Raw genomic sequence first — 13,182 nt, 5'->3', positions numbered from 1 at the left:
AAGTGTATTGTTGTATAATTAAAAAAAAAAAATCAGGACTCTATCAGGTTTTATCCTTTACTGTGAGAAGAAGTTTAAGATTTCTTTCCCAGGGGCCCAGATTTATAAAAATTATGGCTTTCTTTTTTTTTTTTTTTATATTTATCATCATGATCATTTCTTAGAACATTTGCATCAATTCAGAAAAAGAAAACTGAAAAAAATTCATACATACCATACCCCATACTCCTCTCTTTCATTGATCACTAGCATTTCAATCTGCTAAATTTATTTTAACATTTGTTCCCCCTATTATTTATTTATTTTTAACCCATATATTTTACTTGTCTGTTGATAAGCTAGATAAAAGGAGCATCAGACACAAGGTTTTCACAATCACACAGTCACATTGGGAAAGCTATATCATTATACAATGATCTTCAAGAAACAAGGCTACTAGAACACAGCTCTACATTTTTAGGCAGTTCCCTCCAACCTCTCCATTACACCTTAAATAAAAAGGTGATATCTATATAATGCCTAAGAATAATCTCCAGGATAGCCTCTCGACTCTGTTTGGAATCTCTCAGCCGTTGTCACTTTATTTTGTCTCTCGATGCTTAATCATGATGTCTATCCTTAAGTTACTGTTGGAAATAAAGGGTTTGAACCCATTCCTGGAGTTTGCTTTGGAAAGCCCTGCACTGCATTGCTAATAATTTGCCCTTTTAATTATTTTTAAGTATACAATTCAGTGGCATTAATTACATTTACAGTGTGGCACTAACATCCATTACCAGAACCTTTTCAGCACCCAAAAGAGGAACTTCGTACCCTGGATACTCCTTATACTATTTACTATTATATTTTTTGGTCATATGTTGAAGGTTTGCCTTTGCCGCGTGTTCTTAATTTTTACTTTATCTTGGATTCTTGTGTCTCATACTGTCAAAATCACGATAATTGATTGTAGCCATGAATTTCAGCCTGAGGGGTATTCTAGTTGGTCACTATAAGAGTTTGGTCTTCATGATTTCTCCAATTAGTTTTAATCACTTCCTTCATTCTCAAGGCCGTTATTCTAGTTGGTAGTCATGGTATCTCCCAGTCTTTGTAACAGAAAGGCTTCTGATTAGATAGATCCATTTATATTGAATAATCTAATCTATCTTTGCTTCCAATTGGCAACTGTTAATGGGCTGCATTTGCTTTGTGGCTGGGGTATAGAACGTTGCTATCCCATTGAAAAAAAATTCTGTCTTTGCTGAAGAGTTGTTAAAATTGTTTTTTGAATTTACTTCAAAATAATCCCGATGCAGAGTTATTTAATATTTTTGTTATAATTGTTCATGTAGGGGATGATATAGTGTGCAAATAATAGGCATCTTAAAACTGAAGCTGTCTTCTGGGGACTCTGAGACCCCCCCCTCCCCGTAGTGTATGTGCTGCTCGGCCAGGTGTGGGGAAGAGTGTCTTCCCGAACTTTCGTGAAAGGAGCCAGAATTGGCCTGAACCCTAAATGGTTGTCCTCCAATAGCAATTCCCCTGCAAAGCTGTATTGCCATTTACAGTGTGACAATTTTTGGCCCCCACTTGAGTGATCTTTAAAAAGGAACGCATTACCATTATCTCTCTTTCTCGATCCTTTTTCCTAAAATGGAGATCTCCCCCTCATCTTGAGAAGTCAGATCTGTTTCTCACACCCATCCATTATCTCTAGCTGCCCACTGGGTATTTCATGATCAATAACCGTCATCAGACTGGGTGCCCCTCCCCCATTGGTCTCCTTTTCCCTTTTGACTATTGAAAGAGGAAGATCCCAAAGAAAAGAGGAATAGAGTGAATGAAAACCTCAGCCCATCTCCAGCGACTTTGGTTTGAGATGACTTGCAACAGCTCTCAATTCATTGCTTGACCTGGTCACCAGAACTAATCAAGCAGGCATCCTAGCAGTATGCTCAGTCTTTTTTTTTTTTTTCAAGTTAGTAAATAAATAAATAAACTGGTCAAAGAATTTTTAGGAAGGACATGCCTGTATTTTTGATGACTCCTATTCATTATTTCCCTTTGACACAGCCCTTGACTCTGTAAATCTATTCTAACAGATTAAAGAAAAAACATTCTGTATGAAATGAAAATGCAGTTAAATCACCCCTTTGTTAAGGCTAATGTCACTTCAATGGTTCATGTATAAAAATACTTTTTATCGAGTAGGACTTTTTGAAACTTAATCTGTAAGTTGTGTGAGAATAGAATTCAAAATAAGAGAATAGAATGAAGATTTTGGAAAGTCCTGTGCCCTGTTTGAGGGTGGCAGTGGCGTAGTGGGCGACGGCCGTTGTTGATTTTGCCTGCGTGTGGTTATCCATTTCCTGGTTCTGTGAAGTAAACAGAGACGCATGTGTTCTTTATGACAGGCACTAAGGGTCTCAGTGCCTCCCTGCAACCTGGTCCTGTAATTAAATTTTCTTTTTGTTGTTGTTTGCGTGTCTGTTTTTCCTAAACCACCATTTCCCCTGTGCTCAGCACCAAGGCAGGTGTTTGTGTTGTGGGATTATTTTTTCTCCCAGAGCTGAAATTATGTCAGCTCTCTCTTTACACTGTATTAATTTCCATTGTCCTTTTTATTTTTCCTTTACTTTTTATGGGGGTGGGGTGGGGGTGGGTGCACATGGGCCAGGAATTGAACCTGGGTCCCCTGCATGGCAGGCGAGCATTCCACCGCTGAACCACCTGTGCACCCTTCCATTGCCCTTTTCAGAAGTATCAGGCAAGGTACTTTTATCCTGGATGAAAGTACTTATTGGTTATGGACGTTCTGGTGATTGACCAGGAAAGGATTTTACATGAAATTGTTTAGAAATAAAGGAGATGAAGGCTTCTTGCCTTCATTGGGAACCTCCAGGCTCCTCTAGGCCACTTAGAACCTCAGTATCTAGTTCTCCCCCCCTTTCTGAAGAACATGGCAAAGCTAATGGCTTTGAGGTCTGTAAGCTTGGACTAGGGGACGGAGTCTTATGATTGACACTAGGAGAGCTGGAAATCAATGGACCAATTCCAGTAAGAAATGGGATTTATAAAATGAGCTGCTTATACCTGCTTGTAGAATTTTATTAAATTAATGTAGTGTCCATATAGCAATATATACATCTATATCTATATCTGTATACACACATATATGTATACACACCATACAGTTAATATTAGAGTTTTAAATATATCCTAGGATATAGTTTGGCTGAGTAAAACTTTTGGGGGTCCAGATGAGATGAATTAATTTTTCTGCCTTGTGCTGTGGAGATTATAGAGAAGATAAACCTATAACTTAAATGATAAAGTGGGGTGAAATAAAGTAATTTCCTTCCATTTAGGTTGACAGGTAGGTAGTAGGTTTATCTAATAAACCTAAGAATTTTTTTTTTTACAAGTGATATCTTCTTTTAGACGGATCTAAAAGTGTATTTTTCTGCTTTACAAAATAATGTAAACAATGAAAAGCAGTTGCTCCAAACTGTTGTCCAAAACACTGAACATGCCTAGTTCACAGCAGGTACTTCCTGTTACTTGCTAAACATTCATGTGGTGTGAGCTCTACCATTCTCTCTTGGTGTTTCATAGGTTTTTCACTTTCTTCTGTGGAAGAAGATGGTGTTCGAAGGCTCTATGTGAATAGTGTGAAGGAAACTGGCTTAGCTTCCAAGAAAGGTAAGTCAGTGAGTGTCCCTGTCTGTAAGTCTCTTAAGTTCCCTGTTGGGGCAGGGCGGGGCAGAGGTTTTTTTCTGTGAGATGTTAGGTGAGAAGAATGTACCTCAAATGTTCAATGTAAAGAGTATTTGAAATCCCTTCCTGGAAATATAGATTTTATCCCACAAATTCAGGCATGCAATAAATGTCACAGCTTTAAATGTTCTGAAAGCATTTAAATTTGAGTGTGAGCCCATTTCCATGGGGCAGATGGGAAAGTCCATTCTAAACATATGCTGTTGTCCTTTTCCACCTTGTAGAAAGTGTGGGGGGCTTCCCCAGGCAGAACCCTTGGAAGCAGACCTCTGTGCTTTGGTCTGTACTGGTCAAAGCTGACATTGCCCTAAGCCAGCAGAGTTCCTTCATTGCAAATGCTCTATTACTTCTCTTCATGAGGGAATCTTTCTGGAAGCTGAGAAGCTGGTGGTTCAGAATCCAGTCTTCTCGCCCCATTAGAGAGCTCTTCCCTGCCATGCCCTGCCTGTGACTCTGTAAGGGCAGTTGGGGCTACCTTAGGGAATCCCTATTCTCCATCCTCTTCTACTCTTAGAGACTCTTTTCCACCTTACTTTTTTTTTGCCACCAGTACATATACATTGGGCAGGTAGGTGGGGCTTTACATCCCCTTTGTTTCATTCATCTAGTGTGGGGGTTTTAGTTTCATCCAGGCTGTGGGGAAGTAATGCTGGCTAAATATAGACGGTAAACATACCTGGGTCAGTTGTGCTTCGATGTATACCTTGCATCTGTTTTAGAGGAGTGCTGAATGGAGTAGCCAAGGAAACACTTGAATACTGACGTTTTCTTCCTCCTTCCATGTTGGATAGAGCTTAGTTCTAGATGGTTCCTGGTTCACAAGTCGCCTGTACAGGTTATTTTGCCCTGTGCTGTCAGCGTTAGAGAAGCACACAACCCATGAGCTTGGCTGTGCACAGAAATGGCAAAGACGTGACAAATGGGAAATAAAGGCACGCTCGTGTATCCATGCTAATTGATTTGGCAAAATTTTCCTTCCATATGTTCTAGGTCAAAGGCAGCCCAGAGGCCAGAGTTCGACACATTTACTGAGCTACAGCTCAGCTAAGGGTGGAGGTAACGGTTTATTCCCCGTCAGGCCCCCAACTTGATTTTTATCTCGTTCAGCAAAATGAGTGTGCTGGTTGACGTGGCATGGGGGTGGGGAAATCTGCCACCCTGGTTTCAGTCATATCCTGTTTTAGTTCTTTGAATCTGAGAACCCTATTGTTGATGAAAACTAACTGTTGTCTGCCCCCATCGCCTTGCCCTATGTAGGCACATCCTCTACAGATGTAAGAGTGATGTCCTTTTGTGCCCCCAGGCCTGCCACAAAGAAGGCAACATCAAGGAATTTGAAAGATATTTGATGTTCAATCTAGACACCAGTTGAACCCCAACGTATAACAGAGTTTGTGGTGGGCCATATGGCCTCTTATTGGACATCTATGATAATTAAAAAATCCTCCTCCTTCAGTTTCCATTTACTGTTCTGGGATCTATACAGTTCTTTATATCCAACTAGATCAGTCAGATTTCCATCAGACAAGTAGAACTGGTAGGGGATATATATGTGTATGTATGTATGCACTATGTGTGTATGTATGTGTGTGTGTGTGTGTGTGCATATGTACGTCTGTTTATGCATAGAGAGATTTATTGCAAGGAATTGCCTTAATCAATTGTTGGACAAATCCAGAATTTGTAGGGCAGATAATCAGGAATTCCAGGCAGCCGTGTGTTGTCTGCAGCTGAAGGTGCTGCCACAGGCAGAATTTCTTCTTCAGGAAATCCTCATTTCTCCTCTGAATGTCTTTCAGCTAATAGAATCAGACCCATCCAGCTTATCTAGGATAAATCTTCCTTACTTAAACTAACCAGAGAGATGTGAATCACATCTACAAAATACCTTCACTACAAGGCCTAGATTAGTGGTTCACTAAATAACTGGTGCTAGAGCCTAACCAAGTTGACACATAAAACTGACCATAACATCAGCCTTTGATATCAGTCATGTCTTAACTGCTGAGTCTTTACTTTTCCAGGTTCAACACTTCCACAATTCCTTCAGCTGTTCAGTAGATGCAGAATACAAACTCTGGTCATTGCCCTCTTCATCTATTTATTAAATTGCAGAATACAGCACTGGTTGTTGCCCTATGAGCATGGACTGGGTGCCAATGTCCCTCTTAAAATGACCAAAATGTGATGTAATCGGGGGGATCTAATGGCATACTGCCTAATTGGATGTGGAATATTCTGTTGGCTTTAATGTAGCCTCAGTTATTATTTTTTTATTTTTGTTAGCCACATTGGGCTATTGGCTTGTAATGAGCTGATGGCTAATCCTCAGATTCTTACTTTTACCTGCCCCCAGGACACGTTGATTGCTGCTAATTGGACCTCACATTGGCTTAATTATAGAACTGACCATTTGAATTAAAGTGTTACAATTTTTGCATGTTTGTTTTGGCCCATCTTTGTGCTCTTAGAGTCATCTAAATTAGGACCAGCCATCTTCTTTATTGTCATTTAAGTTTTCTACCCAAAGTCTGCACATGACAGAGCCAAACCTAGAAAGCCATATACCATCAGGCTCTATTCAGTTTGTTGACTGACCTTTGGATACATGCACCGTGGGAACTTGCTCAAATAACCATAAATCCATTTAACTGTGCTGTCATCCCTCCACCCCCGGATTCTCCAGCTTCCGTGTTTAACTTTTACTAATCTGGGTACTAAAAACACTGCTAAAATTGGAGGGCTGTAAGTGAAAAATAGTGTCTACGGTCTAGTGAATCAAAGTTGATCTTTTCTCCCACTCTTAACCTTAACTCTATTTTGTGTCTGGTGGAAGGATAATTAATGCCATTTGCATTTTTTTTTAAATCTCAGATTTTAAAATTTTCTTCACTTTAAAAAAGCCATGTGGTAAGCTGAACTCAATGCATCAATGTATCAAGGTCTGAAAGGCCTATGAATCTGCTTCTTCATATGACTTGCTTCCTTGCATACCCAGCTTCCTTGCATATTCAACTCAAGTCCCACGCAGCAGCTCTGCTGAGCTCTGTGTGAATCAGATTATGTCACATTCCTGATTAGATTCCCATTGGATTTATAACAGTGGTTCTTGACTGGGGGGCATTCCACCCTCCCTTCTCCAAGGAATGCTTGTCACTACCTGGGATTTGGGGGAATGCTACTGGTTTCCAGTGGGCAGAGACCAGGGGTGCTGTCACCCATTCTGCAGTGCGCACGACAGCACCCTACAGCAAAGCATGATCTGGTCCAAAATGTCTATATGGTCAAGGTTGACCAAGCCATGCTTAGAATACAGTCCATGTTCCTTGCCGTGGATATGCATGATAGACCCTGTGCGGGCTGGTTACCATCCGTCGTCTTATCTCATGACTGTAATCTTTCCATTCCTCTTCGCTTATGCTCAATTTTAGTCCTAGAGTACTAGTACTAAATTATAGTACAATTTTAGAACAAGGGATCCCAAATGGATGGCTGTTTCTAATTTTGGTCTTGGATTCCTTTTGGATTCCTTTGCCAGTTCAGTAGGTGGAAGGGAAGAGGTATTGCCATCTTCCCACCTCCACCATCACCACCCAAGCCATTGGTATTTTTCCAAGTGAGAAAAAGAGGCTCTCCAGGCAGTCTCTAGAGTGAATGTGGGAATTAATCAGAAGCTGAAGAAGTTTTGCTCATGAGAATAACCATATGCCCCTTGAACTAAGCAGATGACTTTCTCAGCTGGTGGTTGACAACCCAATCCCCAAATTCATGTAGTCCCCCTACCCCCACATTGTGCTTCTTTTATGTTTTTTTCTTTTTAGTTTGGTTAGATCAGCAAGAATGAGCACCTGTTGGTTTGGCAAGGGAGTGATTCCATAAAGATAAAAAGGCTTTGGAAGTCAGAAGGAAAAGAATGTTTCCATTTGGAAGGAATTTGGGCCAGCCAGTTACAACTTTTACCTGCTTCACAACTTTTACCACGGTTTAGCTGGGGATTATTTCTGAAGTGGGATACAATTTTCTATCAGAAAGAAAAGTTTTCCTCTTTCTTGTGCCAAATATTAATAATGAGAGCTAATATTTATTGAACTCCTTTAATGTGCCAGGCTCTATGCTGAGTGTTGTACATGGATTCTTTCATTTAATCTCATTCAACCCATTATCCCGCTCACATACGAGAAAACTGAGCCTGGGGGGATACTCAAAAACATGGAGACAGAGTTGTCACGTGGTAAAGCTGTAGGACAGGAGGACCTGGGAGGGATTTCACCGTTCCCACCACTGGGTCATCTCCATTCATTTATTAACATTGAGAATAACCAAGCTTGCCCACTGTTTTTGTTTCCCAGAGCTGCTGTAACAAATTACCACAAACTGGGTGGCTTAAAACAACAATAGTTTATTTTCTCTCAGTTCTGGAGATCGAAAATCCCAAATCAAGGTGTTGACAGGGCCAAGCTCCCTCCAAAGGTCGTAAGGGACAGTCCTTCCTTGGCTCTTCTAGCTCTGGTGGCTACAGGCAGCTTAACTCCAGTCTGTGCCTCCATCTTCACTTGCCCTTCTCCTATGTGTCTCTTATAAGGATGCTTGTCATTGGGTTTAGGGTCCACCCAGATAATCCAGGATGTTCTCATATCAGAGTCCTTAGTTCGGTGACATCTGCAAAGACCCTTTTTCTAAAAAAGGTTGTATTCACCAGCCATTTCTGGAACGTGGATATATCCTTTTGGGAACCACCATTCAATTCCCCTCTATACACCTACCTAGTCTCCCAGTTAATATGTCTGAAATGTAATAAAATAAAATGAAATAAATCACATCGCTGTTTTTAGTTCATAAGATTTTTTTCTGTCTCCTCTTAAATTACCTCTTCCAATGCATGTAACCAAAAGAATTGTCTCCAAGTGAGGGTAAAGAAACAAACAAATCTCTTTTCATATGTGGAAGTTTTTGTGTTTTCAATTCAAAGGTTGTGATACTAAAATCTCATGCCTAAAGAATGAAACATTTAGCGTCACAGAATTCAGTCATTTCACTTCCTGTTATGGAGTAAAACAGCCTCATTTCTCTGCCATTCCCTTTCCACACATAATGTTTCTTAGAATATTCTGTCTTAGAAAATTGATTTCAAATATTTGGGGAACTCAAGTAAGGCCGACCAGGGTGTGTGGCTCATTGAGTTTGGGAAGTGGGAACTTCTCTACAGAATCACTTTTCTTTAGAATTGGAGGTGGGAGCAGTGGATGCCCAAGGGACTGAGTTGACTTCTTACTTCTGTAATTCATCATTGTGCTTGGCCTGTTGCTCACTTCCTTTTTCTTTTCTTTTGCATGGGCAGGCACCGGGCATCGAACCTGCGTCTCCGGCATGGCAGACGAGAACTCTATCTGCTGAGCCACCGTGGCCTGCCCTCACTTCCTTTTTAAGCTTGTTTTTCTACACTGGTGTATAAAATAAAAAATTGGACTGGTTTTCCCTTCTTAGGCGAAAGGATACTTATTTCCTACCATAGCCCTCCCTAGCTTTCCCTTTATTAAGCTGCTGGAATTTTTCTTTGAATACTTATTTTTCTTTTAGTACTGGTTTGAACTGGCCCACGGGGCAGTGATGCTTTCTTGTTCTTGGCTGGTCTCATGGTTGTTCCTTTGGTCACCGACTGTGGTGACGTTGGTGGAGGTGGGGAAACTACCAAAAGATATTCACCCCTCAGGGTCTTGATGTAGTAAAATAAAGGGCAAAAAATGATAACATTTGGTGTAAACTGTGGTCTGCGAGTGTGCTTGCAATAAGGCAACCAACCTTACTTCAGTAGTCACAGCTAGAGGGACCCACTGTCTCTTGGTTCTGTAGAAATGAATGATACAGACGTTGGCTTGCTGTGCTGCGTGTACACCCTGTGGTTGAACGTGCACAAAATAGACTTGATTACAGTAATCAGAGTGCATTTCCATTGTTTCCTCACAAAAATTGCAAGAAGGTAGCCAGAAGTAGCATTGTGCAGAGAAATTGCCTTCAAACACACATATGTTTTAAAAAGAGTGGTTTTGTTGCGTTGGTGTATTCCAGACAAGGTAGGCATGCTGTAACATCTCATGTCCAGAACCTTCCAAAACTGAGGCTCGTCTTATCACCCAGTGATCACTTTTGAGCACTTCAGCCTCTGTTCACAGCACCTGAGTCTGTGAAGCTGGGGAGCAGGAGAGCTTGATGTGCCTTTCACAGGAGGACTTCTAAAGTATCATGATCGGATTTGATAATGCTTCTGTTTTTGCTTTTTTTGAAATTAAACATTTTCCACCTTGCGTTGGCAGGCTTGAAAGCGGGGGATGAGATTCTTGAGATCAATACTCGCCCTGCTGGTACCCTGAGCTCATCTGTGCTCAAAGATTTCCTCACTCAGCCGTCCCTGGGCCTTCTGGTGAGGACCTACCCCGAGCTGGAGGGAGGTGTGGAGCTGCTGGAGAGCCCGCCCCACCGAGTGGATGGCCTGACTGACCTTGGCGAGAGCCCCCTCGCCTTTCTCACCAGCAACCCAGGTATTGCCGGGTGAAGTGTTGTGGATGCCTCTGAGCTCAGTCCAGCCACAGGCCTGGAATGTTTAACATGTGGCTTGCCTGTTTCTGAATGTGTGAGTGAGATGGGCTGATGTCTGAGTGTGTGCTCCCCATTATAAATTCACAGGAGCTGGGAGCATTTTTCTCTTTGAATAGCTGTTATTCCACATATTCTGGCTCTTAGATTCATTTGTCCTGCATGGAATGCTTTATAGTGCTGTTGCTTTTTATCATTCTGGAGACAAATGAATACTTTGAGACCACTGTCTCTTGGCCCTGAAAAGAGATACGGAGACACAGAGATACTGGGAATTGCCAAAGATGGTTGGACAGCTTTCCATGTCACCAGCTCCCAAACCACCCACCCCTGGATGCCCAGAATGTGGTGTGCCCGGAGCTCCTTGTTTAGTTTGTCTCCTGGGTCCTTTTGAATTGAAGTCTGAGCATGAGCCCATTGGCAGAACCTCCTGTCTCACCCCATCTGCTCTTGCGGTTTGTACCTTTCCTTCCTCTCTCCCTGGCAACCTGGTGCCCATCCTAGAAGCAGCAGCTTGAACGCTACCTACCCTGTGAAGCCTTCCAGGGACCCCATAGAGTTGTATCCTGCCCCCCCACTCCTTCCCTGCTGCAACCAAGACCCTGAAAACATGCCTTTCACACAGAGCCAAATCATATTCTACTCTTCTTCCCTGCTTGTGTCTCTCTCGCTCTCTTGTTTGTTTCCTGGGGCTGAGGTTATGTCTTCTTCATCTTTGTCTCATTGTACCACTTGGTTTGCCCCATCTTTTTCAACAGGGGAGTGAATGTGTGGACAAATGGACAGCATGGATCAGTTTCATACATTTCTCCATGACCTGGTTTTTGAATTTGGGTTAATTTAGTATGTTAGGATTTGGGAAATTTGTTCTCCTTTTAAAGCTTGAGTTAAAAAAAAAAGCCTTCAATTTTAAAATCTGTTATAGGTACTGCAGATATTCCTGCAGCAGCCGTTGCCGCTTTTTACATTGCCTTTTGAAGCCTGTTTTGCTGAGAAAGCAGAAGCCTGTAGATAGTTCATTCTTTTGTTCAGGGGTCCCTGGAAGAATTTGACAAGTTGAAACTTCAGAAAATTGACTGCGCTTAGTTACGAGTTCCTTCCTTGGCTAGTTTATGCCATGTGGCACCCACACTACAACCAAATCCTTTAAAAATGACTCCAGTGAGTTGCCTGCCCTTAAGAGATAATTGAGACCCTGAAGACCTTCTTTTATTTGACCACAAGATGGCAGGCTTGCACCCATAAAACTCGGCAGAGTTGTTTCTGTAACGTGACTTTGAATGAAGCACAATCGTATTAGATTAGATTATTTATAAGATTTTATTATAAGGTGTGTATGTGCTTGTCTTTCTTTGGATTTTTTTTGTCTGAATCCTTCCTTTGAGTCATGGATGTAAAGCCAGGGTTGGGAAACAACTGCCCACAAGACAAATCTAGCCCACTGCCTGTTTTCGTAAATAAAGTTTTATTGGAACATAGTCATGCCCATTTGTGTACGTAATGTCTAACTGCATTCTTACTGGAATGTAGTTGTGATCGAGAGTGTATGACCCACAAAGTAAAAAATATTTACTCTCTGGCCTTTTACAGATAAAAGTTGCTGACATCTGAGATAAAGTATGACTGAAATTGCTTGCAATTTGCTGCTTTAAAGATAGTCACTGCTTATTTTTGGTTTATTCTTTTTTTAAAAGCTTTATTTGTATTTATGTATCTGTTTTTCAGATATTTGAGTATATTCTGCATATACAGTTGCTATCTTGTCTTTTATGTAATAGAATTTAAAGCAAACAGCTGTTTGTTTACAGTTCAGATCAGTTAAATCACGTTTAGAAGCCATGTGCTTAGTCCACTGAACCTACCATTGTTTAAAACATGCTAAAACTGCAATTTTGGAACCCTGTTTAGAGCATTTATTCATTTGTTTTTTTCCAATTAAGTGATCATAACTTGTAACTGACATCTATTAAGCATTTACTTAGTGCCAGGCGCGGAGCTGGGTGCTGAAAGTATAATGATGACTATGACAATCCTGTCTTCAAACTTGTTTTAATGTAGTTCTTTGCCTTTTAGTTGCTTTAGCTTTTAATATCTTGCAACGGTTGAAAATTGTTCAAAACGAGGTCTTCTTAGTAAAGTTAGATGATCAGATCAGTACAAGAAAAAGCAAGAAAATTGTAGTGTTGCTTTTCTTGTAAGGTTTCAAACATGGCTTCAGAATTAGTGAATCCCAGAAGAATTCTCAAATGCTTTGGAAAGTGGCAGCGCTGTTGGTGTGGCTGGGGAGGACAAGGCTGGGTCTGTTTGGATTTTTTTTCTATCTGAATCCTTCCTTTGGGTTATGGATATAAAGCCAGGGTTGGGAAACTACTAGCCTGTCTGGTAGTTTCCGCTTCCCATACCCAATTTAATGATGGAAGATAAAAGAGAAGACAAGTAAACAGGATAAAGCCACCTGAAAGCTTGCTCAATAATGAAACCTAGATAAAGCAGTGTCCACAGGCAGCTGAAGTTAAAATAGAAAAGCAAACAACTGAAAAAAAATTGTTCAATGGGCAGGTTTGGTAACAACCTTAGTCTAAAGTTAGAAGTAACTAAAAATAAGCAACATCTTGAGTGGCAGGTCTGAGGTTGATGCAGAGACCATCTTACGATGGCCCTCCTGGATGTTTGCAGCCTTGGCAGAGGGCCTTGCAGTGCCTCAGAGACCCCAGCACTCAACATGAGCCTGGCTGGTGCTCGCCTACCCAGAGTGACTCGGCGGAACAGGCCCTCTTGTAAAGCACAGCTATATGCTTGACTGGCTCCTCCCCCAGAGAACCCTGATTGAAA

General features: G+C 41.3%; 1 protein-coding gene across 9 annotated transcripts in view; it reads left to right on the top strand.

Annotated features, from left to right (window-relative positions):
• The window catches only part of TIAM1 (TIAM Rac1 associated GEF 1), a 429,921-nt gene that overhangs the window by 358,457 nt on the left and 58,282 nt on the right, over positions 1-13,182 (top strand). For all 9 annotated transcript variants that reach the window (XM_077118818.1, XM_077118816.1, XM_077118809.1 and 6 more), the window contains 2 exons: positions 3,598-3,684; positions 10,071-10,295. In XM_077118818.1, coding sequence (XP_076974933.1) covers positions 3,598-3,684; positions 10,071-10,295 — 312 coding nt within the window. The remainder of the gene's footprint in view (positions 1-3,597; positions 3,685-10,070; positions 10,296-13,182) is intronic.

The sequence above is a fragment of the Tamandua tetradactyla genome, chromosome 10 (genome assembly GCF_023851605.1).
Source record: "Tamandua tetradactyla isolate mTamTet1 chromosome 10, mTamTet1.pri, whole genome shotgun sequence".
NCBI classification, from domain to species: domain Eukaryota; kingdom Metazoa; phylum Chordata; class Mammalia; order Pilosa; family Myrmecophagidae; genus Tamandua; species Tamandua tetradactyla.
The sequence above is the reverse complement of the archived record's forward strand: the minus strand, read 5'-3'. Positions and strand labels throughout refer to the sequence as shown.